At 41.0% G+C, this 26977-nt stretch overlaps 1 protein-coding gene across 5 annotated transcripts in view; it reads right to left on the reverse strand.

Annotated features, from left to right (window-relative positions):
- Nucleotides 1-3873: 3873 nt before the first annotated feature.
- Nucleotides 3874-26977, reverse strand: part of MAPKBP1 (mitogen-activated protein kinase binding protein 1) — a 93672-nt gene continuing 70568 nt past the window's right edge. For 2 of the 5 annotated variants that reach the window (XM_083863190.1, XM_083863191.1), the window contains exons 18-31: nt 26723-26834; nt 26196-26259; nt 24690-24815; nt 18152-18300; nt 17387-17436; nt 16609-16845; nt 15473-15642; nt 13741-13886; nt 13162-13332; nt 12190-12268; nt 10323-10633; nt 8490-9539; nt 5199-5284; nt 3874-4191 (exon numbers count right to left, since the gene is read on the reverse strand). In XM_083863190.1, coding sequence (XP_083719316.1) covers nt 3898-4191; nt 5199-5284; nt 8490-9539; nt 10323-10633; nt 12190-12268; nt 13162-13332; nt 13741-13886; nt 15473-15642; nt 16609-16845; nt 17387-17436; nt 18152-18300; nt 24690-24815; nt 26196-26259; nt 26723-26834 — 3045 coding nt within the window. In that variant the 3' untranslated portion in view covers nt 3874-3897. The remainder of the gene's footprint in view (nt 4192-5198; nt 5285-8489; nt 9540-10322; nt 10634-12189; nt 12269-13161; nt 13333-13740; nt 13887-15472; nt 15643-16608; nt 16846-17386; nt 17437-18151; nt 18301-24689; nt 24816-26195; nt 26260-26722; nt 26835-26977) is intronic. The other 3 variants (XM_083863192.1, XR_014590354.1, XM_083863193.1) reach the window with 3 other exon arrangements.

Here is a 26977-nt window from a genome sequence, read left to right on the forward strand (position 1 = left end):
AAAACGGGGAGTCTGGGGAGGGGGCTGCTGTAAGGCCCAGTCATCACCTGGGAGGTCGCACGGAAAGGAGAGGACAACCTGAGAGAGGAGGTGGAAAAAGGGTGGACTCCCATACTCACAGCTCCTGGGTGCTGCTGAGGGATGGGGAGGAGGAAGGTATTTCCTGCTGCAGACAGGTAACACAACACTTTGCTGCCCTTTCAGGTTGCAGCCCTTCCTACTGTCCCAGTTGAAGGGAGCCCTTAAACAAACTGATGGGTTCCACAGGCAAAGCAGTACAATTTGCAAGATGGAAAAGAAACCTAAAACTTTTCATTTTGACCAGGAATGTTGGGTTGAAGGGAGGAAAATATATATAAAGAGGATAGGTCGGTCCAAATTAATTTTTCAGGCTTTATGTTAAACAAATATCTTAATATAGGTATCTTGCTGTGCAGGTGCCTATGCTAACACCCACACAAACCAGTTAGAGGGATCACAAACCATTAAGAGGGATAGGCTCAATATTATCACCTCCTCTGACAAGCCTCTTCACTTCCCAGGCAGTTACCATTCATTATTTCTCTGCCTGGCCCAATGGACAGCCTGCAGTGAAACATGTTCACAAGGTGCAAATGCATTTATGCTCTTTTTGTTTTGTAAACTAGAGGTTTTAGTAATATTTCCTACTGCCAGCAATAGGAAGTTAGGAGGGAAGAATTAGTTGGATTAGTCTTAAATTATAAAGAGCAACACTCTCCTCACCCCTCTCAGCAACAAACTTGGGCACCAGTGTCTACTGGGCTTCTAATCAATTCAAAACATCAAAGCCTTGAACAAGCAGCTCATGACTTTGCCATTTAAGAAAAAAACAGTTGCTTTGAGAGCAGCAAGAGAAGAAGCAAGAGGCTCATAGAACATATTTAAAAACAAACTCCTTCCAATTCATCCTTCAATTACAGATCACCATCTCCAAGTCCTATATCTACTTTCCTGAAGCCTTTTGGTATTGTATCATTCACAGGTATTGGTCAAATGGTGTTCTTCAGACCAAGATCATCTCTACTTCTACTCTGTTTTCCTGAGTCTCCTACATATACTATTCTAAATTTATTTTAAACTACACAACCATTCTCCTACAACTGATCTACTTGCCCAACACTTTTCTTGCCATCATTCTGATCAGATTTTACCTCTGGTTTCCTGTGTACAGCCACGACCCTAAGTAAAATCCATTCCAAGAAACAAAACCACTCTGATCAGCTTAAAAATCAGATCTGCTTCACACAACTTATTTCCAAGGAGCTTTGTTTCATACCTCTATGCCAGCTTTGCTGCTTGTTGCCCTTTACCTTCATGGTAATTTCATTCTCACCACTGGCTCTTCTGTATCATCTCTGACCTTTTTGTCACTACCTCAATGTTTAAATAATAAAATGGTATAAAATTGCACAAGGAAGTACTATAAAGAACCCTTAAACCATTATCACAGTACCAAAATATACCTGGGTTCAAGGAACTGCTATTTTTCCTGAGTGTCTTGTGGCCCCAGCAGAGCAAGAAATTTCCTGTGTACTAGGACATATGTTCACAGTCTGAAAGTGGAGGAAAGAATCGGTCACCTCAGAAGCAAGCTGCACCCACACTAACTCTCATGACAGACCCAACGTGGCTGTTATCACATGTTCCACTTGCAGCATCTCCAGCTCTCATCTTTTCACTCAGAGAAACTGCCAGAAATTTCCCCCTTGGTTTCCAACTTGCCTCCCTTTGCAAAACCTGTCTGTGCAAGAGAAGCTGCCCATGGGACTGAGCACATCAGCTGATTCAGCACAATACAGTGCAGAGACAAGACTAGAAAATAACCCCTTTAAAGTTTCAGTACAAGCCCATAGAAGGAAAAGTTAGCAAGGACACCTTAAACATGATTAGCCAGATTTCAATTACAGGCAGAAGCAGCTGGAAAGCTCCCAAAGTGTTCCCCATACTGCCATGTCCTGAAGTACTCGGCAGTGATCAAGCAGCAAACCTGTTAGGGGAGTGACAGAACTGCAGATTATTCAGCCCTAGAGCTACTCAGGAGAAACAGGTTGTCCTATGCCAGTCTGGCCAGACCAGCAGAAAAAAGGCTGCACTGCAGATCTGCAGTCACAGAAAGACAGAGAAGTCAACAGACCACATTTTCAAGTGCCACAGGGTTTCAGAGAGACTTCAGCCAGGACAGTAAAATGAAAGAAAACTGCTTCCACCCTGTAACCTCTGTAACTAAGTGATGCAGTCTGGCTGCCTCTGACTGAGTTCCACAGATGCTAGCAGTCTCTCTCCCACCAAATTCTTGCTGCTTGCATTAGTTTTATGAACTGGGATTACACTGCTCTGCCTTAAAATAAATGCAAGACAGACTGGAGATGGCAGAAATAAATACTTCGTGTATTTGCCCCTATTAATGAAAGGAGTGGGAGTAAGGGGGAAGGTGCTGAAGAATTTCATTGGTTTAATTATTTTTTTTTCTTAGCTTATATCATTGGCCTAAAAAATATCACTGGACAATCTTAAGCCACAACAAACACAAGTTAGCATGGGTTTAGAGAAGCTCCACAGGGCAAGAATAATATTGCACATACAAATGCAAGAAGAGAAGATTCTGTTTCTCAGACCAGAAATTCATTAAAAGCAAAGAGGCTAGAGGCAGGGGAAATTGTGGTAATCACACCTCAAAATATCTCATTTGAAGTTCTTAGGAAATAATTTTCTGAGGAGATTTGAAATAGCTTTACAAAAGGTAGGAGAATCCCAGCTTTCTTGGGACGTAAATATTCTGTTTTCAAAAAAAGGCAAGGAGAAAACATTTTCCTATCACAGTGAAATGAACAAATGACACAGATGAGCCATGGCACTAAAGATCTTTCAAATCTAGAGTTACACCGTAAGAGATGGAAACCAGCTTTTCCCTGTCACTTCTCCACAAATAAATCATAACAACATCAAAGTCAATATCCAATTCCTAGTCGTGCAAGGTGGCTTTTGTATTGTATCTAAATCCAATTTTTAAAATGTCTGCAGAAAACCCAGTCTGAAATATTCAAATTCCAGATTAAAAAAACCCACTAATGAATTCATAAAGTAATCTCCAAAGCGTGGCCCAAGGGATACAGAGCCTTTCCCTGGAGGTGAATGCAGATAAAATAGTGTGGGGACTGTCTTGACACAATAGGAAAGCAGACAGGGTTGTCATAACAACAGCAGGATTACTGCAGGGAACAAAACTAAGGCAGGAAAAGCAAGAACAGCAAGACAAGATCTAAGCAGAGAACAGTTCATTAATTGCACAGACACTCCAGCCTGTCTCCCTGTTGGGGATGTATAATACAGAGATTGTTTCTCGCTGGGATATGGCAAAGGGATTGACAGTTTTTTTAAAAGGACAAAGATAACAGCCACATGTGTGGCATAGAGCAACAGTCAAGAGAAATAAATTAATAAATAAACCCATTAAAAGTCTGATTCTTGATTCTCATAAAGTCTTGGAGAGGAAGAGATTGGCTTCTCATGGACTCCTTTGCTTTTAGTCAGCAGTTCAGAATTTCTTGTATAAACTGGATTTTCTTTGTATTTTTAGGTGTCAAACATCCTGACCTCCTGGCTATGAAGAAATTTCAAGGCAATTTCTCCAAACTCCGCTTTCAAGACTTTGTTTAGAGACAGGAAGTTGAAGACCATTAGGAAACATTAAAACTGTGGCCAGCACATTGCTAAGAATTGGAACAAGTCAGTTGTTGGAGCCTGAGGAAATCAATTTATAAAGGAATCTCCACCAGCCCTAGACCAGCTGATGGTAGCATTGGTCTTAAGCTCTCTCTGTGGTCCTCTTCTTGCAATTATTTCTGTGTATTCACAAACATCTGAAATCCACCCCCCTTAGAGTTTTTTGTCCATGCGTCGTTCCACAGCTTGCAGCAATAGCTCCGAGTACTGTTCCAACAAAGCGAGTGTCTGCTCATCTCCCAGACTCTTGGGACTTGGTAGATTGGCACCACACTCCTCGTTCACTGGGCTAGTCTTATCTTGTGGCTTCACCTGTGCCTCCTTATCTTTCGGAAGCTCTTCTGCATCTTTCAGAGAGTCCAATTCTTTCTTCATTGAGGAGAATGTTTCTGTCAGGAGGCCTGCTATTTTATCTTTGTCAGTAGAAGACTCCGTGTTGTTTAATACCTGAAAACAAAGAGGAGGGGAAAAAAAGAATGCATTGGGATTTAGGTAGAGAATCAAGTAAACAATTTTAGCCCTTTAGGGAAGCCATAAAGATTTGCTGACCAATCAAGTCTACTTTTCTTCAACATTTGAGACTGCCCATTTAGGTATATAGCAAGACATGCATCCTATACTCCCTAGTTGCACAAAATCCAGACACATTACTCCAACAGGACAGAGATGGGAAGCACATTTTTGGGTAGTATTCCCCTTATGTAGGCTTAAGGAGGTACTGTGTTTCCCAGCTGCAGCACAGGGTCACAGTCTCCTGTCCGCCAAATGCAGCTGGTCCCAGGAACAGAACATGGTCAGAGAGCTAATGCAAGTGCTGTGGCCAGAGCTGCAGAGAACCATGTAGCAGATGCTCACCATCAAAGTCTCACACTCATTGCAGGAAACTTGACAGACAGCACTTGACAGTGCTACGCAAAGAAACAGATAGCTGTTATATTGCTCTGCATGTAGCTCTGGTCTGAGCTGGTCTCTGGTAAGAGGAACAGGTGAACAGCTGCATGTTCTTCTCACAGCTGGATTCCCATGGTATCCCACATTTGCTAATCCTTTTCACAGGATTCAAAGACAAAAAACAGATGGGGATAATAAAATTCAAAACTCCTATAACACTTCATATCCCTGAAACACTGTATAACCATTTATTAATTCCCTATTACCCCTTTGAAAAAGAGCATACTGTTATGTTCAGCTTACAGATAGGCTAAACAGACTGAAAACTTAATTGATTTGCTCAGAGTACCATAGCAAACCACTGGAAAATCCAAGAGCTGGAAATCAGGAGCTCCTGCATCCCTGGTTCAAGTTGAAGGTGCAGTCAAGTGGACAGCCAGGCAGCTTATGTCACTGAGCACACAGCCAAGAGAACACCCTGAGGCAGCAAGCATTTACATTCTGTGTAAGATGTCTGTGGGCTGTGAAGCCCAGCTATGGTACCAGAGTGTGAGGTCACTCACCCTGCGGTAAAGGTGAAGGGCTCTGCGCATGCTGTCCTGGAGCTCGGACACCACGTGCTCACACTGTTCTATGCTGATGCCCAGTTCTGGAGGGAGGAAAACATAAAATCACAAGTTACAGCACAGACACTCCACTACCCACCACCTCACAGACTGTAAGAAAACAGGTTTTTTAATGTGTATCTGAAAGACTGTGCACTCACAACTTGTCGTTCAATTGTTAGGGCTTGTTCGAGCAAATTATTAAATAGGTACATTCTGTATGAGCTTTCTTCATACTAACTAGACATGCTGCTTGCTTGAAACACCCCTATATTTCCAGTCTTTAGACTCTCCAAAGTCAGCAATGCTTTTCCTCAGATTGCACATTTTTTGTTACAATCACAGATAGTCACAGATTACCCATCTGATTTCCAATTACAATTAAAGCCAAGTTTGTATGAAAGCTTCCAGTGGCAAGAGGGACTGATCCAAGGAGCCTCTACTTTAGCTTGCACCTAGTTAGAAATCTACAAGCTCCCCCTCACACATCCTTCTGCACAGTGTATTACTGAAGCACAGAGGATGATAGATTACACTGAATTATTGCAGTGTTCTGAGGTCCAGAAGAGTTATGAAAAGCAAACTCAACCACAACAGAATTGCATTGCTGAGCAACCCATGACATACACTGCTAATACATCACAATCCAAAACTAAAAGACAAAAGCAAGCAACTGAAGGACAGCATCTTCTGCCTGTCCCCACCAAATACTCTCTCCAAAACATGATTTGAAGATCTGCAATCTTTATACAATGAACACTTTCATGAGTTAGACATAAACAATGAACAAAGACATAGTCACACAAACACAATCTTCAACTTGCAAAAGCCTGGACAAAGGACATTCTACTTTCTTTAGTTACCCAAACCCAAAAATTTTGTCACATTAGCACTGTAATTTCTGCAATTCCAAGAACACCATCTTTGAAAAGACTGGAGAGGATTTGAGCTAATTTTATGAATACATCTAGATGATGCACAAACAAATATAGCTAGAAAAACATCTACTTTTACACAAACAAAAACATTAAAAAGAACAAAGAGGCATGAACAAATCCTTCCATCTGCTTTCTTTGATCCTAAATCACCCGTGGAGTCTGAGCAGAGTGGCCTTCAGTGCAATCCAAGCTCTGCCCCACTCCTTCCCGCTTTATGTTTGAAACCCAGCTGTTTCTTCTCATGATAATTTCTGGATTTCTCCTCTGATCATTGTTTTTATGCTGGTCTCCAGCTCTAGGAGGTGCCAATCAGGAGAAAGGTCACAAAACCTAATATAAATGCTTAAGTAACAGGCATTTTCTGCCTCTTGGGTGTGTGGAGCAGAACTCTTCAGAAACTAGCGGAGAATATTAAACACAGCAACAGTATTAAGCACATCTACAGAATTTTAACTGTAGATGTCAAAATGCTTTAACAAGAACAATTAAGTCTCTTTATTTGCAGCTGTTATACAAGCAGGAAATGTAAGGACAGAAAAATTAAGTGGAAACCCAAAGAAACAGTGCAAGTCAGAAGCAGAACAAGCCTCTATCAACCCTACAATTTTGATCTAGACTGCCATGTTGTGATTCCCAGAAGCCACAGTAAGTTGGCTCACAGAGGTAGTCAACTTGGATCTAAACAGCTTTTCCAGCATCTACCATTAAAATTTGGGAAATGTGGTCTGCAAGAAGCTTAAGGCTGACAGCTGCCTACTGAGAAAAAAGCCCATTGGGATCCACAGTGTAATATCACTAACTCATCACTAAAGGATGCTGTTAAATATTCTGTCAGTGTGCTACGTCTTGGGAGTTGTTAAAAAAAAATAAAATCAATACTTAAAAAACCCTTGCTCTTTCTCTGTGCCACCTGTGCAAATTCTGCAAACTGACCAAAAACCATTTGCTATGTAGCCTGATTTGCAAATCTAGAAGAGAAAACTCAGCCCAAAGAGTATAGACAACTACAATTCTGCTGTAGAATATGATTCTACAGCTTCAGGCTGCATCTGATGCTGGAAGAAACCTCAACCCTGTAGGGGGAGGGTCTGAAAATTTCAGATGCACTCGCTGTTCTTCAGAGCAGCTACAGTATGATAACTGCAGGTCCCTTAGACAAAACATCATATTTCTTATTTTACATAATAGTGCTTCACTCTTAAGGTGTTTGGTGCCTGTAGAAATGCAAACAGAAAAATAACAGTGCATCAAAACCAGATTAAACCTTCTGCAATGCTCTGGTGCACAAATATTGTGCTTAACCATGCCAATGGATGGTTCAACAGCCTGGCACCACAGAAGGTAACTGATCACAGGATTACAGAGCTATCCTTTCTCAGATATGAGTAAGAACAACATAACAAAAGGGGTAAAAAACTGCATAGCCTCTTAAGGTACAAGCTATCAGTGCAGTGGTTAACATGCAGCTTTCTAATACACAACTCAAAAAGGTGTATTTCCTTTCAGATTGTGACACAAAAGAAAAACCTCAGGAGATGATGTGAGACTAAACAGTGCCACAGACTCTGCCACTGGAGGTTTTCCTGTCTTGGAGGGCAGGATTTCTGCTTCAGAACTGATCTGCTAGTTTTCATTTGATTGAATTACCTTAAACTGAGGACTGTAACAGATCTTAGAGCGGTTTTCAGCAGGTGAAAGTTTTTCATCTTGTACCTTTTTCTCCAGACTAGAGATAATTCAAAAATTAACCCACATATTTATTTTTTATATTCAAACCCTGCACATGCACTGCATATTCAGTTTCAGACATGTCCTCAAAGCAGAGTGATAACAGCACAAAGACCTGCTTGCTCTCACAGGTAGCTACAGCAAGGAGCTCACCTCCATGAACTTTATCTCATGGGAGAAAATTGTATGCAAACCCTTCTGGACCCTGCACACTTGTATATTAACAAAGAAAAGTTTCAGCTGCCTGGCATAACTTCACATAAATTTCACAGTATTATCTGTGCTTGCTTGGTTCTGTTGGCACATGTTGGCCTGCACCTTCATTTGCTGGCCCAAACATGCTCCAAGAGAAGGGTGGGAGACGTGACCTACACACTCCAGGGGATTCTCAGCATTTCAGCTTTTAGCATTGACCACAAAGAAGTTTGAGCCCCTAGAGGTAATTGTACAGCTAAATCACTAAAAACATGACAGTTCTGAAATCTACAAAACATTCAGCTAAGAAAGACTGTCAGACATAAGACCCAGAGGAAATGGAAACTAAAGACTGAGAAAAAGATGTTAGATTGAAGAAGTGTCTCACCATTGAGGGGATGGTTTATGGAACGAGACAGGTGCAGACAGGACGAGACAGGCCAGAAGCTGGACGTAAAGAAATGTGATGGGATCGTGAGGCGGTTCACAAAGACAGGAGACAGAAGGGGGAAGATAAGAGATGGGTATCCATGCACACCTGAGACCTGTGCCGAGGCAGTTACAGATGTAGGAGACCTTGGCCTGATGGGGTCTAGTGGGCAAAGTCCAGGTTGGCTGTCTAGCACACAGGCGATGCCGGTGATCCACTCCCTGCCCCTGGGCAGTGTGCTCTCAGGAGACCTTAGGTGCTGCCCCTCTGACACCTCCCTCAGTTTTAGACTAGTGACCCCTGGCTCATCCTGGCAATCTGTCCTTGAGACTGGGCCCTCCTTAGCAAGCCCTGTTGGGATCTCTCTACCAGAAGCCAGAGACCCAGCAGTTTGATTCTCCTTCTTGGAGGCTCGGACCTCAGGAAAAGAGAGTTTCTTTTTAGAGGCCCCAGCAGGTGACTGTGGAGACTGTGGCTCAAGCAGGGTTTTTGTTTTGGTAGTGGGTGAGAAGGAGGCCAGTGTGGGTCTATCAGGCAATGGCTTGGGAATGTCAAGAATCAGATGTGCTCGGTTTGATGATGCCAACTTGCTGTGGAAGGACTTGGGAGATGAGCAATTTACAACTGGTTGGATTGCAGGTTTCACTGGAACATTTTCTTTCACTGGCAGCTTAATCTTCTCAGTATCTAGTGTGGAACTAGATTGTGTCTTCTCTGTCACTGGAGGACTAGTCCTCCCATCAGTCAGCATTTCAGTGGAGCAACCAAGGTACAGATTTTCCCCTACAGATATGCTCCTTGACATCTTAGCCCGGAAGCTGGTTGTGGGGTTCATGTAGGACTTTGGTTTTGCAGCCCTGACATCTTTGGCCAGCAGAGCACCAGATCCATCCATCTTCAACATACTGGCTGATAACACCCTGCAATTGTTAGGTCTGGGATCCTTCTCAACCACCAAAAGAGTCTGAGGACGCTGCTTGGCAGAGGATATCACTCCTGGACCCTTATCTGTGAAAATTAAGCAGACAAACATACCAAAAATAGACAAGAGCCTGCAGTGAATTCCTAAATCGGAATTTAATGTAGCTCAGCTCAGCCCCTGTCAGATGTATACAAACATAACCACTAGTTCAGGTTAGTATCACCAAGCCTCAATAGCTTTTTCTTTTTTTCCCATCCCTCATCCTGCTCAGACAATGCTGCTTTCCTCATGAGACAGATTTGTTCTTAAAGTGTATGGTCAGGAGACCTTGGACCACTGTGACTCTTAAGTGAGAGGCCAGAGAAAGCAAGCAAAAACTTGTATGTGCTGTTGTGGTGATCAGGTGGGGTTTTTTGCTTTTGAAAATGAACTTCTTAATTCATTAATATAATTGATTGTTTCAATGGTAGTGGGCATGGATACAGTAAGCTGTTTATTACTGTCTCTTCCTTCTTTCTCTCCTCCCCACCCTGGGGAGCTTCAGTCTTAGCTTACAGCAACCACCCACAGCAAGAGAGAATATTTTTGCAAATGCTTCATTTCACCCGTGCTAGTGCTCCTCCCATAGATGCCAAACCAATATCAGAGACTGATATTTAGAAGACCAGCATGTGCATTACAAATTAAAAATATTAAAAAATATTTTAATTAATAATATTAAAAATATTTTCCCTTGACAGGCTAGTAGTTAGAAGATATGTAAAGCCTGTAGCTCAGAATGCGGAAAGACAAGCTTAATTAAAGTCCTCCACTCAGATGTCCCTGTTTCATTCTCAGGTTCATACCATCATTCCAATGTGTGTCCTTACCCTCATGCACGAGGTCATGCACTGACTGTGCCTTTCTCATGACTGTATTCACAGGGCCTTCTGGAAAGGAGGCAATAACCCGTCCAGGGGCCATACCAACTCTGCTGGTCTCCAAAGCTGATCTGCGTTTTTTCTGCATGTAAATAGCTCGATTTGAATTTACATTCTCTAGGAGCTGGCTGTTCTCCGATGCATCACCAGGATGGCTGCTGTCATTTTTTAACAGGTTTGGTGTAAAGTGACTGGTCTGGATTGGTGGCTCGATGGGCTTTGAATCCAGTGTCAGATTTGATGAAGAGAGTGACAATCGTCTAAAGAACAGAATAAAGAAATCCCAGTTAAAACAATGTTCCCTTGACAGACATGAACGTGCATTAATTTTCTCTGGAATAAAGAGCTCCTGGAATAAAGAATCCTTGGAATAGAGAATCCTTGTCTGGACTTTTTTGAGTCAAAAATGCCCTAAGCTGTTACCACTTAATTCTACTCAACCCTGCAAGCTCTGGTCTTCAGGCATTTAACTATAGGCTGTACAATCATAGATAGCATTGGGTTGCTGTTTCGAGGGAGGACACTGTAAAAAGTGAAGACAAAAGAGAAGGGAAAATTCCAGGCATAGGAAAGACTGGGTAAAGTCAGGTCAGGTCTCTTCTCTCAGCTCACCTTACTAAAATTTAAATCTTTTCAATTCTAAGATAATCCTAAGATGAAGTAAATATGTTTTCCTACCATTATGGAAGCATAATGACTAAGAAAGCTGGTCAGTATCTTCAAAAGGAAAGCCTAATTTCCCCTCCCCTCTCCACTTCAGACAAACACAGTAGGCTTACTTCAGAAAGGAGGCAACTTCCAATCTGGCATGTTTAAACAGCTGAACAGATTAAAAGCCCAGAGGTTTTCATAATCAAAAACTACCTCCCTTGTTACATCTCTAGAGCACCAGTGACTTCCTTCACTCATCACTGCAACTCTCCAGAAGCTTACACAATAGCTAACCATTGGCTTTCTTCCCAAATATACATGAGACAGACTAAGAGGCACTCCTGACAGCAGCAACAGCAGCTGAATACAGCAATAATAAATGAATTTCCCTACCATGCTGAAGCTGATGAACCTTAGAAGATATATTCAAATCTGCTTAGTCCTATACAATGAAATTCCTTCAAGCTAAGATTCTAAATTGTCATTTTAGAGGAATAGAGGAGTATTTGTTTGTTTTAAACATTTATGAACCCAAATCAATAAAAGCATTGACCTAATTTTTAATTTTTTTGTTCTGTTGTTGAGATTTATTTTTTTTAATAACAAGGAAAACGGCTTGCAGAGGCCTTTTGTAGTGCTTTAGAGTTGAGGGGTTTTTGGAAGAATAATATCCCCGTGGAGCTTTGTGTGAGACACCAGAACACCCTGTGAAGGCATAGGACTAAGAAACAAAGCTGAGTAAGAAAGGACTGTAAAACAAAGGAAAAGTTGACAAATCTACTTTCATCGTCCAAGCTGAATGAAATGCAAAAGAATAAAAAGAGCATAAACAGTGAAGAGTAAATTAGATTATTAGTGATTCCTCCAACTTAATCAAGCAAGACATTAATCAGAAAACAATTAAGCACATTGTTGAAAGAGGGAAAAAAAACAAACAATAGTGTTATATCAGAATAAATAGAACAGCTAAAGTGATCCAGAATAACCTGCCCAAATCACAAGAGTCTGCAAACAGCCTGTCAGGTGCTGTTCTAGCACTTTGCTGTGCCTAGGCACACCAAAGCCAGAAGTTTGTTCAACTATTTTCACCCAGGACCTAGTGTGAGACCTGCTGATATTAGTATAAATAGACAGACAGAAACACTCAAAACAAGCAGAGCCATACCTGAGTGCTGGGGACTGGGAAAGGAAGCGAGAGGAAATGCTGAGGTTTTCGGTTCTTTCCAGATTCCTACATGAGCCACCTAAAAATTTTAGTTAAAGAAGAAAGAAAAATGAGCAGTTTATTTACAGAACATTCTCATATATACATTTTCTAATCATAGAGACTATCAAGTGTTCCCTGATATCCAAGGGGATTTTTTTAAGCTAAAGCTACAGAGAATGAAATAATTATATTTTCTTTGCTTTTAGTGTTCTACTAGATTACTCTGCCTTAAGATGCTGCTCTCCCTAAGGGTATGCCTCCTCCTTTTTTGCTTCCCTTTGTGTCCTATCCTGCCTGTAGGACTGTGAGGCACTGGCATGAAGCAGAAAACAAACCCATGAAAGAGGAAAAAAAAGGAAAAAAATAATAAAAGAACCCGAAAAATTCGCATAGCTATTGCTGCCTGCAACCATTATCAATTCTAAAAAGATATGCTTTGTTGTGGAGTTGGTCGATAAAGACAAACCAGCTCTTTTGCCACTCTGATGTCTCTCATTCTCTCTCTCCACCCAGCATTTCAGCCTTTTCTTTTGTGACATTGGCTATGCCTTGATGCACCACTAGAGGCCACTGCGTGTCACCTACGGGGGGGGCGGGGGGACGGGGGGGTGAACGCGCAGTCAATACCTTCTTTTACAACAGCAAAAAACAGTGCGGGAGCAAGATAATGGCTTTTTAGGATTCCAGGGACAATACTTAACACAAACTGACACAGAGCCCAATCTCATCCACACAAATTTACACACAGGCCGATGAAGTTAACAGATGTCACTCTTCTTTAGGCCTCTTACACTGTTTGCCATTTTTTCCCCTCTCCCTATGTACAAACATCTATGAAGGCCTACCAGAACTTGTAGCCTACTTTGGTTTAAACAGAGGAAAAATCAGGAGTGACCTTAAAAAGTCTCCCCACTGAATATAGAGATGTACCTTTTCCATCAGTGTTGCTCAGGGTCCCAAAATGCTCCTTGAGGAACTTTTCCTGATCAGGTATCTGAGGAATTTCTCCCTCAGGCATGCTAGTACCCACATCTTCCTCTCCTTCTTCTCCCTCCAGGTCTGAGACACCATCTACGCTTAGAGGCTCAGTGCCTTCAGAATCTGGGAAAAGGCAAAAAAAACCTCAGGGTGTAAAAACTTAATCAGTGTAACATTAGCCAAGTTAAAAAAAAAAAATCAAAGATGCTAAATTGAACCTAGAATGTTAAAGTCAGTCAGCATTACATGCAGTAATTCTCTAATCTACTGTATCTCACAAACAGCACAGCCTACAGCATAATCAGTACTAAACATGCCTCCCTGGCTAGCAAGGTAAGAGAAAAGCCAAAGGTGCACAAGGAAATAAGGAAAATGCACCAACTCCTGCTTCTACAGTGGCTTACTTGAGGTGTCTGTTCAAATGCTCCTGAATCTGTACAGCAGGACTAGTGTGACTAATCAGAGTGTGACCTCAGGCCAGCTCACTAAGAACTCACATACAAATACATTTATAATGTCTTTGCATCTTACCTTCATTTGGATGGTCTGGGCTGGACAGACGACTGCTGCTGTAATCTACAGAGCAGGCACTGTCTGGACTGTGTTTGTCTGGGCATCCATTACTGTGATAACCTCTACAGAGCTTCCCGTGGGGCAATGCTTTTACCTGGAACTCACTACAAGAGAGACAGGAAGATACAGCACTAGAAGAGATATTTGTTTACATGTAAAGAAGCACATTTTAACTTTAATAAGGTCTTACCTGTGTTAGTAATACCTTTTATTACAAATTAAAAGCTTTAAAGAGAAAAAAAAGTTGATTTCTCTCATCATAATACAGTATATTTTTTGCATTTCATTAAGCTTGGACATGGAAGTCCCAAGGGGACTGTCTGATTTTCTGGGCATTGTCAGTTCCCACGATTACCAGGCACCAGCAGCACACTGCTCTGGCTTGATTTCCAGCACAGGTGAGGAACAAATGTAGAAGGCTACATGATGAAAAAGAGACTAAAACCAGGCCTATACCTGCAGGAGAGAAACTCTAGTTTGCCAGAGATTTAAGCTCTAATACATGTTTTTTCCCATGTTCATGACCTGCTTCTTTGGGAACATTCTGTGATGCAAAGTATACGAGATTCTGGCTTTGAGAAAGACTAGTTTACTGAAGAACATCATACAAAAATACAGTCTTGTATGACAGAGTCACTGATTTCCCTACAGTGATTTCATAGATCTTATTTTGTCAAATGTCACTAGCACTGTTCTCTTGCCTAATGCCTAAGGACTTCAGAGTTCCACTTTTCCAAATACTTTGGCTTCAAATGTACTCCAAGGCAAGGTAGGATGCAGAAGTCAATCAACAGAACTGAATAGCAACTATACCCCTGGCAGCTCCCACACTCTGTAAACATTGCCATGTGTCCAGTCTGTATCCAATGTCACCTGAGGGCCTCCCTTTCTTATATGTTGGAGCAGCACATGTCCAAATGCTATCACTGCAAAACTAAAAATGAAAAATAAACTAGGCAAAACCTAGCAGCCTCAACTGCAAAATTCTGGCATGCGCTCTTGCATAAAGTCTGTCTAAAACTATCAGCCCCACTCTCTGTAACATGACAGAAGACAAAGGAAATTAAACAGCTACTGGCATCAGGTCAAGAGGGGAAGGGAAGAACAAAATTCAGGGAAGGAAAATAAAAGGGAGTACAGAAAAACTTAAATTATGTGAAATTAAAACAGAAGAAACAGCGAAGGAATTAAAAAGGTCTCCACTGTCTCCAGTGTCTTTTCAATTCCATCTGTATTGTGCAAGTAATTCTATTTCCCATAAAAGAGTAATCACACGCTACGTTCACTAAATTCTTGCCCAATTTTCATAAGTGTCCTGTCATTTCTCCTGGGTAGGCATTTCACTGCCACATATGTCACTGTCAGTGAGTTTTCCAGCTTCTAAGTTTCCCCTTGCTATTTTCAACCCAGACAAGGGAGAAAGCAAAAAGGCTGCTCCCAAGTTGTTTACTCAACAAAAGAAAAAAACTTGGAGGAGACTGCTAATGTGCAGTTTCCTCAGAGGAAAGTTATTTTAATGGTGCCTTCTTAGTTTCATATTCCTCTAGCATCCATCTGACATAAAACTCTCAACTAAACACGCCTGACATCAATCAGGCAGTAAGTCAAGTCATCAAAATTACCACACAAGCTGCAAGAAAATCGGAACAGAAACATATGAGCCATGCACAGCAGAGAGCTTATTTTTAACCTGCTAGAGTCTGTAGGATGGATTTCGTCTTGCTCAGGGTAGATTACACATTCCTCACTCTCAGAAGGTTCCAGTTCCTGAGAGAAAATCCCCTCTTCACAAGACACAAGTCGAATCACTTGGGGTCGCACACAAGACCCATTATCTTGGGGAGGTAATGAGCTTCCAACCTGGTTTAATTAAAAAGAGAAAAAAAAGAGATATTTACTAAACAGGTATTTTATCTTACATCAGCAAGTACTGTGCAAGCTAGAAAGTATGCATTACAGTACAGAATATGATCAACAATCTGAGACCAGAAAACACAGCAATCCTATGTCTTTTCTGATCATTATTTACTAAACTTGTCAGACTTCTGCTGTACTTTCCTGGTTTGTTTCCTGATTACAATACCCTAAAGTTCTTTGGTAACATACTCTTTGATCACACATCAGGAGTGTAAGCCATGTGGCAGCAGGTTCTTCCATTACCTTCTTTGGACTGATAGGACAATTCACAAAACTGGGCCATTCCAGCTGAAAAACTGAATTACTGCACACAACAATCTGAATCTTCTTCTCAGTCACATAGTTACAGGGGAGGAAAAACTTCTAATGAAGCTAGGCACTGGGACAGACTGTTACTGGAAAATAGGCACTAGCTTTCTGAGGATAAACACACATTACTTGCTGTGACCTATCAATACAAAGATCAAAGAGAATTTAATTATCTAACACAGCCAACAAATAAAGGCTTCATGTAAACCACATTCCAGTGGCTAATGGAGTCAAGAAACTGCATCTCAGCAGAGTGGGCTACAGGTTACCAGGTTTTTATAAACCTGTAATTCTAAGCTCAACTTCTCAGTTTGTTTTTGACATAAATATTCAAAGAGCTAAAAGCAAACATGAGGTCTTCTTGTCATTGAAGAGAAACCTTGACCCCATATGGTCTCTGCTATAAGACAGCAGAATCACAGATTGCAGGAGTATTAATTACAAAAGAGATATCTAATAAAGTTCCTCAGAAGTCATTCAGAAGACCTTTAACAATGAAAAGAATGGCATCAAGTAGTAATAGATGTAGGTAATAACAAACAGATGCAGGATAGATGCACTCAGATTGGGTTCACCTCCTCAGAGTAGCACTGCCCTTACTTTGTTGATGTGCACAGGAAGGTCAGTGTGCTCTTCCCTGTCGTCCGCATTGCTGTTTTGTGACAATGAGTCTCGACTTGGAGAACGGGAAACAGAGAAAGACTCCAGCTGGCGCAGGTCAAGCATGGATTTCACAGTCATCTCTATGTTGCTGGTTGGCTGGGACCAGCGACTTCGTTGCCGGGGCATCTTGCTCATCGGTGCCTCTGAGCGCTGGATCGCCGCTATCTCTTTGGCCTGAAGGAAATTAAAACACAGACTATCTTAGAGACTGAGTCTTAATGATGGAAAAGCAGGAGAAAAAACACAAGACCCACAGAAAAACATATTTATGCCCATCTCAATAAAAGCCTCAAAACTGTCTAAGAGAAAGTTTGAAAGGGTACCTTTAATCATAAAGCACCAAGTAAAAATGATACTTTAGTTGTTGCTTCTTGCAAAATTGAACAGTGAAATGACTTGTTCAGACTCAAGTATATGAACAGCTTCAGCACCACATGAGATTCAGACCAAGAATAAAAAGACAAGAGCATAACATCTGATGGAAAAAGACTGACGCAAAAATCCCAAGTGCAGCTCTAGTCTCTAACACCCTAGTCTCTTAAACTAGGCTCTATTTTGTGATCTCCAAATCATTCTTCAGAGAGAGGCTTCTCAATGGTTTCCCACCACAGCTGCACCTTTCCCACACATGCAAATGAAGTTTTTAATCTCACTGAGAATTTCATCTTCAGTTTCCTTGCAACAAGAAACATAGTCAGAAGGTTTAGTAACTCACCCTCCTCATTTCCCAGTGGGAAAGGCTTCTTGAGAGGGTAAGGTCTGGATCTGCAAAGGTAAAGAGATATGCACCTAGTTGACATCCTGGCCATCAGCCCAGCTTCTGAAGAACCTCTTACTTCATCTTTCAACAAAGGCAGTATTCCTACACCTTTTGAACCACTGTCAACAACATACTTTCCCACTGACTACTCAAATCGTTGTATCAAAATTTTAATGGAGGTATACAGTTTTATGTAAGATTCTCATTGAATCAGCAGACCACTGCAGAACACTTGCTACAGTGCAGTGCCCTCCCAAAGGCTTGGGAAAAAAATCTGCTCCAATACACTGTACCATCTGTGGTAAAAAGACATAAAATTAATAATGGCAATCTCTATTGTAAGTTTTTTCAGACATCTCTGAAGTCCTCTCTTTTGAGGAGATCTCTTGATCTCTTTTGGCTTCTGCAGATTTTTAATAGTTTGTAGACCCCAGCCCATGAAAACTAATTCAAAATTTCTGTAGCCAGTTGGAACTAGCAAGAGGCTTGCCAATTTAACAATGGTATTTCTAGACAGAAAACTCTGAAATGCACCCCTCTTCAGATGCAGGAGTGGGCATCTCCACATTACTGACTGGTATCTATCCATCTGCTTTTGCTTTGGTCTCTCTCTTTCTGCCCATACCTTATTATCCCTAAGCCAGTGTCTCTCATCTCTTCCTCCCTTCATATCCATGCCATTTTCCTCCAGCTCTGCCCATGTCCCTCTCCCATTTATACCTGAGTCTCTCTCAGTGTTGCAGTCGGACTGAATATGGAAAGACTGCAGCCCTCGTAACTCATCTTCATCATTCCCTTCATCTTCACCATCCTTGTCGCTGTCTGATGAGAGTGCAGGCACAGAGGACAGGGCAGAGATGGACTCATGCCTGGAAGGCAAGAATTAGAAAGAGTATTATGGTTTATGAACAAACTGCCCACCATTTCAATCCTTACACAAGTTCTCCACCTTATCTCCATCCATATTCAGGAGGCTGCCTCAACTCTCTCAAACAGCTCTTGCTCTAGCACAGCCCACTTCTGAGAAACAGCCAAGAAACCCTGCACAAAGATGGGCAGACCCTGCCACAACATTCTCATACGCGTAGAAGGCTGATGGAAATCAGAAGTAAACAAGTCTGAGAAAGTCAAATGGAATGAAACTGAACCTTCCATTTCACTCTGCCAATTGATAAGGTCAAGATGGTAGATTATATTTGAAAGGCAAATATTTTTCCAACCCTTTAGCATTTCTTCTCTGGAACTGATTTACACATCAAAAACATCAGAGATTGTCTCTGTTTGAAACTAATTTGGTTTATGGAAAATTATCCCATAAGAGGCAGGTTCATTTCAAGGATTGCTCCAGGCAGAACCTGAAAGCACAGTCCACACACCATAAGAGTACCATGCTGACTATTTTAACTTTCAAGCACAAGGATCATGTAAAACACATCTTGTGCAGATCTTCAATTAAAGTAGATCAAGACAAGTTTTACCACACACACCTCAGAGGCACTCCCAGCATAGAATTGCCCACCAACAATCAAGGACACTCAATAACACCAAATTTTACACTCCCTCTTTCTTCTCCTCTTCCTTTTCCTCCACTCACTCCTTCAGTCCACATATTCAAATGAACAAAATAAGCCTTTGGACAGTAATTGAAGAAAGAAGAATCCCTGACAAATACATTTGAAATACATTTGAGTAGCCTCCACTCCACGGCCTTGAGCTAGAGTGGCAAACTCATCGTAAAAGACATTTATAGGATATTACTGGTGGGTGTTGAGTGTCAAGCATTATTCATTAAATAAAAATAGCCTAGTCCACCAAATACAGAGCAGTCTGGCAAGGGACCAACTTCTCCTGCAGCTGACAGATAGCAGGCAGCATTGAAATATGGTAAGAAGCAGTTAAGGTATTTTAATATTTTCTCTTCCTGTGTAGTGGCAGAACATCAATTTCCATTTCATTAGAAATAATAACTACTCAACCATTTCACATAAGCTTTGAAGTGTTCTGGCAAAAAGAAAAGTGAAACTGACTGTAACCTGCAGAGTTCTCAAGTGAAAAAGTTTCATTTTGGTCATCCACATCTACTTTTGACATTTGAGTTTGTCAGTCGCTTCATCTTTCCTATTGTCTCCTCGTATGCTCTTCTTGTCACCCTCAGGTTCTGTGTCCAATCAGAGGGATCCTAACAAAGCTCAAGCATCATAGCATGTTTGAGGTTATGCCATGTTTCATCCTATGACATATTAATTACATTTATTCATGGTAGGCAATACTAACTTTGTATCAGTAACTTTGATAGCATCCTTCTGCTTGTGTTTATCATGGTTATTTGAGGAGTCTATTGAGACAGAAGGGTTGGATTATTAGACCTTTAAACATCTAGCTGGTTGAATGCCTCACAACGATGAGGTGATATGGCAAGGCAAGATTATGTGTTTGCCAAGCTCTTATGTGTACTGTCATTAGTGTAAATGGAGAAGGGAGGAAAGAAAGATGGCCTTGTCCATCAGATAATGACTGAAAAAATTAGTGAGGGGGGAGGGAAGTATGTTCTAGTATCCTTAAAGTAGCAGAGTAAGAGAATGCAAAACATATTTGGGAAGTCAGATGAGTTTTTTCTTACTTCACAGGAAGTGATAAACAAGTTATGAAGTAATGTATTTGATACAAACATAGGGTTATCCTGCATAATCCCAGCTAAAATTCACACCTCTCTTCCATATCCTTCTTTTTACAACTCAAGTATGCTTTTCAAACTCAGTTCTGTAACTTGAAGGGAATTAGATGAATTAATGAATATTTCCAAAATCATCCTAGGCCCACTGACTTGAAACTGAGATACTCCTGAAATGAAAACTAGGTTCACAAGGTCTTGAGTGTTTTAACTGTTGTTCTTGCCCAAGTCAACCCTTCTATTCAGACTTCACTATTTCTCCTTTCTTTCCCTGCTTTTCTTCATGTACTGTGGACTTTCTCCTAAGCCTCCTGTTGCACACATCTCCTCAATACTCTTCCTCAGTTCTTTTTCATGCTTAGATGGGAGTTGGTGTAATGTACAGGGAGTTTTCAAACACAGAAGCTGTTTCTAAATAAGCCCAGCATGAGAGCATTTTGAAAATTAGGGAGTAAGACTTCTGGCATTTGCTGAATTCCTCCTGAGAGCCAAACCCCAAATCATCATTATACCAGAATGAATGTTTCAGAGTAGCTATTCCAGAATAGCATGTACAGACATATCCAATTCTCACAGTCCATGTGACTCAGGCAAGTGTTTTAATTGTAATTGTTCATCTTCTTTGCTGAGGAGCTATTAATCAGTAAGATTGGAAAAGATCTCCAAGATCATCAAGTCCAACGTTTGACTGAATATCACCATGCCCACTTAAACATATCATGGACTGTCATGTCTACTCATTTTTAACACTTCCAGGGGTGGTGACAACAATTTTCCCTTGGGACCCTGTTCCAATGCTTTACCACTCTTTCAGTGAAAAAAACTTTTCCTGATGTCCAACATGAACTTTCCCTGGCACAACTTGAGGTCATTTTCCCTTGTTCTATTATTGGTAGTTGCCTGGGAGAAGAGGCAAACTCCCAGCTCACTACAACCTGGATCTTGTTCTATATGGGGCAGTAGTGTCAATTGCTCTTTAGCTCCCAGTTTTTGAAGGGTCAGACAGTAGAGGATAAATGGAAGGGAAGGACCTTAAATTAGAAAGTCTTCAGGACACGGTATAGACTTAAAAGTGCCACTTGTCATTATGGAGCTCTAGTATTCAGACATCCGATAATAGGTACTCTGTATTCTTTTGTATGACCTGAACCCAACCCTTTTCTGCTTCCTCAAAACAAAACAAAGCAGACAAGAATGGCAACTATGCATTTAAAGAGGTATGTTGTTAGCATTCCCACTCTGATCTTGTGCTACTTAAACCCTCAGCTTTAGGGACACATTTATGAAACTGTAACATCCTGTGCAGTAGGTATCACTGGCAGATTATATCCTCCTGCTTCCCCCTCAAATGTTAAAGAATTTTAAAAAGAAAGTTATTTTGCTTTTCCCCACAGAAGGATCACAGTGCACTGACTCCAGAGTTTCCCCAGTGTTATAATTCCAGTAATTCATCACAGACTAAGGCAACATTTCTAATAAGGCATCAAAAGCCTGCCCCACTCTAAGCCCTGGAAACAACACAGCTTTCCTGGACTGGACAAGACCCACTGAGAACTTGATAAGGAGCTCTTCTTTCCAAATATATCTGATAGTACGTAGTACTTCTTCAGTACATATATATAACTTTTAAACAATTTAATTTGGATAATTTTTTTTCTCCTGCTATTTACACTAAAGCGCCAAGGAAAACCATAGATATAGTGATTTTTAAAACATGACTACAAGCCCTGCAAAAATTCCATAGTAAAATCAGCTTAAAAATTGAGACAAGCTTTTCGAAGTTATAAATGCATACTTGGATCAAAACCAAAACCCTAATAAATGGCCTTTAGATGATTCCTTCTCTGAAAACATAAAAGCCTTAAAACCAAAATGTACCAGCAATCTCAGTTGAGTACAAGTTCTATTGTCCTGAGCTATCAAAGCTCCTCATGTTCAGAAAAAAGCACACATCTGCAATTACCACAACTAAAGGTAGAACTCAAAGGCTCTCAGGCATACTATGGAGAACTGTGGGTCATACAGGTCAGAGCTCTTCCAAGGTAATACAATGTCCCAAAAAGGTGAGTCAGAGAAATCATTCAGAGAAGAAACTTTAGTCTCTAAAAATTTTTGGAGGGACTGAAAAATGCTTGGACTCTTCAGTTCAGAGAACAGGTTGGACAAAGAGAGGTTATGAAAAAAGTTCGCAAAACCATGGGCACTACCAATAGCTGGCTGCAGAACAAAAGATCACCAGAGCTCAAAATATTCAGACTTTCAACAAAACTAGTAGGAATGTACTTTAACAGAGATAAAAAAAGTCCTTCTTTCCACAGAGAGCAGTGAACTCCATAAACTTGTCACCAAAGGAGGCTGCAGAGGCAGACAATATTGTGAAGTTCAAAAAGAATTTATACAAACTCAGTGAACAATTGGTCCATGTCCAGATAGTAAAGGAAGAAGGTAGAGATGTACTTCCTAATATCCCTGATGAGGCAAATGGACCACAAAAAGTTCATATAGCAAAGCTCACAGAGTATCTCACTAAATAGCATCTCCCATTGCCACAGTCACAGGCAGAATACTGGGGTTTGTGGAGCACTAGTTTGAGCCAAAAAAGGCATCTTCTGTGTGTTTACACCGCTGATGTTTCTCACCTGGGTCAATTCCTGCCCTGACAGTTGCAACTGGATAGACAGCACTGTCCTGATTGGAAAATCTTTGTCTCCCACTGCCTCCTCAGATCAATTTTGTTACATCAGCATTATTTTGATTATGCATCCTGTAACACACTCATACCATGGAACTAGCAGAAAGTGTTACTTCGCCCACCAAATTCTAGCAGTACTGTTCTAAAGAAGATCTAGTAGAACAAATTACTTACTACAAGGCAGGAAGCTTTCTCATATTACTGTCAGTCTTTTGAGACAACCATTTTACACCACGAGTTGCAACTCAACTCTCTACTGCAAGCTACATAGACAGGCTTGGGAAAGAATCAGAACAGGTACAGGGCACTTAGAAAACAAATCTCACTCAAGTTCATTAGTTTTCCTTCTCCCACCTCAATAATGTTGGTCCGATAGGCTCTTCTTCCATTGTCAGTACCAATCCAAAACAGTCTGGGAATTATGTCTTTGCTGATCTCCAGTGACCACAGCGGACGATCAAAACTGAAAACAAGCTTTCAAAGCTGACAAGTAGATTCCAGCCTTGCAAAGAGGCTACCAAACAAGTTTAATAAAGTTCTGGGCTTGGCGTGGCACTAGCACCGCCCTTCAGCAAGCGTCTGTGATGGAAACAAGTATCACCTCACGTGGAACAGGACTGGGATTATCTGTCACAGACTGAGCCTTAGTAGGGTAAGGCTGCAGCTGCTGGAATAATAGAGAGACTGCTATAAAAAGCACATTGCTTGACAGATCCAGAACTTTGGCTAGAAAAAAGGCTTCCTGAGTTTTCCCAGTATCGTTACCAAAAGCACTTACTAGACAAGACTCGTTTCAGGAATGAGCAGATCAAGACTTTCCAAAACAAAACTATGCAGACAGACTTGTTACAACATTGCTTGCTTCCAAAGGGAGTGGGAAGATCCTCATGATACTCAACAACCAGTGTGGTAAATCCTGAAATGCTTTGGTACTTCTATAACCCAAACTCCATTTGTAGTCATTTGGGACATAGGAACAAAAAAAAATCTGCATTTATCCTTTTTTCCCTCACCGTGATCTCACAACAGCTTGGTCAGGACTGTCCTCTGCATTACTTACAGTCTAATTAGTCTCACTTATTTACAAACTATAGAGAAACCAAACACATAAGACTAATAATCAAAAATACCCTGTGTCCCTCTTGTTCTGTTTAAAAACAGAAGCACCACTTTTTAAAGAAAGGTCACCAGATAAATTTAGATCTGTTTGGCTTGTAGGCTGCAGTAATTTGTTTTTAGATTACATTGTTTACCAAGCAAAAAATAATAACATTATTTAGCTAGCAAGAGCTTTTCCCATTTAAATTATTTTTGTATTTATTATTCATATGATAATTATTTTAGCTGAGTTTTTTCAAAGCCTCCAGAAAATAGTTAACAAAGAAACAGCAAAATAGTTAAATAGCAAAATAGTTAACAAAAAAAACTGTAAGGACTCTTTTAGAATTATGCTCAACATAGCCAACTCATAGAGCTCACAGGTGCACTCAGTACTGACACCACAGAAAACAGCCTTTAAGTTGCATTCAGCTTAGATCTAAAGAATTTCACTCACGAAGGATCACAGCTTCCCTGGAGGAATTCTGTGTACCCTCCTCAGTATTCCTAGATGAACTGCTTATTAAAGTTTCTAACCACATCATTAAACTAAATTAAGACACATGAGGCATTGCATACATATTGCAATCAGTGAAGCACACTAAGTCTGTCTGGAAGATCCCAAGTTTCTATGTCCAAAGAAGGGGGTAAAAACTAAATCCAACAGGGGAATAAGAGAACTTTTGGAAGAACACTCTCAGTGAAGACAGCAAAAACCTTACAGCTGAATCTCAGTGCCATGCTGTCACATTCCACCCCACAGAGCCAGCCACCAGTTCTCAGTCTGCTCTGCTCACCTCATGAGTCCAGCTGCCTTGTGAGGAGGAGACTTCTCTGCCTGCTTCCCTCTCTGTTTCATGTCCGACAGTCGCTGCCGCATGTTGATGGTCATCTCTGAGCTCAGACGCCAGATGAAGATGCAGCTGAAAGAGAAAGGTGAAGCTGTGATCAAGTATCAGTTCAGTTTATTGATATTAATTCCCACTGCAGGAACAAACAAGAGCCCTTCTATCTGTGGCGGAGTGATACGTGCAGAAACAGCTTCACAGAAACTCAATCCCATCACGAGCCTCATGACAAAAGGGTTAAACCTGCCTGCCAAAGACTCCCTGTGAGTGAGGGCAACTGCAGAGATATTTACATAGACTCATCTCTGATCCTACACCTTTTTTGACTATATGAGCAGCTGCTGAAGGAAATGCCGTAACAAGTCCCACTGTGGTCAGCAGGATAAGTGGAGCCTGCAGATGTCCCTTGCATCCTCCCAGGATCACTGGGAACTTCAAACCTTCCCTGTTTCTGGAATTTGTCAGAAGTTCACAAGAGAAGGAATTTCTCTTCTACAACTTTTGTCCCTAATCTATTTAAACACATGAAAGGTAAAGAAAGAGGAAGGCTAAATTGTTTATTTATTACTGAAAGACAGAAACAACCAACTGATGAGATTTAAAGTGATATATTGTATGTTCCGTAACAACTCACCCTCCAAAACCCTCTTTCCAATTCAATTGTGTTTTATTCATTAAAAAAAAGAAAGAGAGTGAATCTGGGTTGCTCTGAACTTGCTATAGCACTCCAGGAGCCATCTTTCTCAAAGGAAAAAATTTATTCAGTTCAGCTGATTTAAGCATTCCCTGATTCCAGAAATAGCAGCTCCACTCACCTGTACAATCATCGTATTAGGCATACATTCTCCTTTTTCCCTTGGGGTCAGTCTGGTGACTACTTAAGGTTTTAGTGAGCTGATTTAGCTCACTAAATGTGCAGAAAACTCATCTCTGGGGAGTACTTATGTAGTGACCTGAATCAGCTGAATGAGGGGTCAGCTGCACCACTGCTGACTCTGGAGAGCGGGAAGAGGACCATATGGACAGGACCAAAAAGTGAGGACAGGCCTGTCCCTTTTGCTGCTAAACAGACTCTTTCATCTGGTGAAACCTCACCAACAGGAGTACTGCATGAAAAAGTTTTGCCACTAATAGCAAAAATAGCACAAGATGCCTTATATTACAGCTCTGAAGGCTGGTCAGGAAACAGGTCACATCTCTGCCTCCTTTCCAGCACAGAATAGTATTCACTCTCAGAAAAGGGAAATACTTCACACGGGTCTCATTCCATGGAATGCTAACATAAGCTCTGTAAGCTTTGCCAGCAGCACACATTTAGGATACAGGAAGCTCTGAGTTTTATTTGGAATTCATAAAACTTCCCTAAAAAAATAAAAAATCTATCCTTCCTAAGGACATGTTACATCCAGTATGAGATGGCATGAGCCAGTATCACAAACAAGCAAAACCTCTTACCTGTCACCAGAAACAGAGATCAGATGTTTGCAGTCATTACTGAATTTCATCCCAGTTACAATCTCTGTGACAAATAAAGCACAAAAAAATCAACCTTCCCTGAATTATTCAAATGGACAGAAGAGATCATTAGCCAAATAGCCTGTCTGCACTCAGTAATTCACACTTCACAGATCAATATGCCCCAATTACCATATCCATTTAACCAAGAATCCAGGCTTGACATGGAAAGGGTATTCCATGGCAAAATATACACGAAGACTGAATTCTCTTTTTGCCTATAATAAAATAGCTCATGCATGGTAGGAGCTGAGGGTATATCACAATGAAACTTAAAATACATGGAAAAAAACACAGATTACTTTATAGGCTATTAGGAAAACTGTGTAAACAAATACATGGCTTGACAGGTGTGGGTGAGGGTGTGTGTGTGTGTGCTTGTATGCAAAATGCAAAAATTGAACTTGCAGAACTTTTTTCTATCATTAGCAAAAAACCCCTAATTTCCAGAAGTTTATAAGCATTACCTGAGTGTCCATACATGGTTGCAACGCACTCGCCAGAATAGAAATCAAAGATGGAGAGGTTCTTGTCAGAACAACTGGTTGCAATATAAAGACCAGAAGGATCTGTTTGCACCTGGTTTAGGAGACCAGAAGAATGCAAATATCTGGTGAGAAACTACCTGCAAACTACATAAAAATAGTCCAGAATACCCAAGATAGTCCAGAATAAAATGCAAGTAGCCCCCATAGGAGTCCAGCTGAATACCAACCTATCCA

Source organism: Zosterops lateralis (assembly GCF_965231275.1).
Source record: "Zosterops lateralis genome assembly, chromosome: 6".
NCBI lineage: Eukaryota > Metazoa > Chordata > Aves > Passeriformes > Zosteropidae > Zosterops > Zosterops lateralis.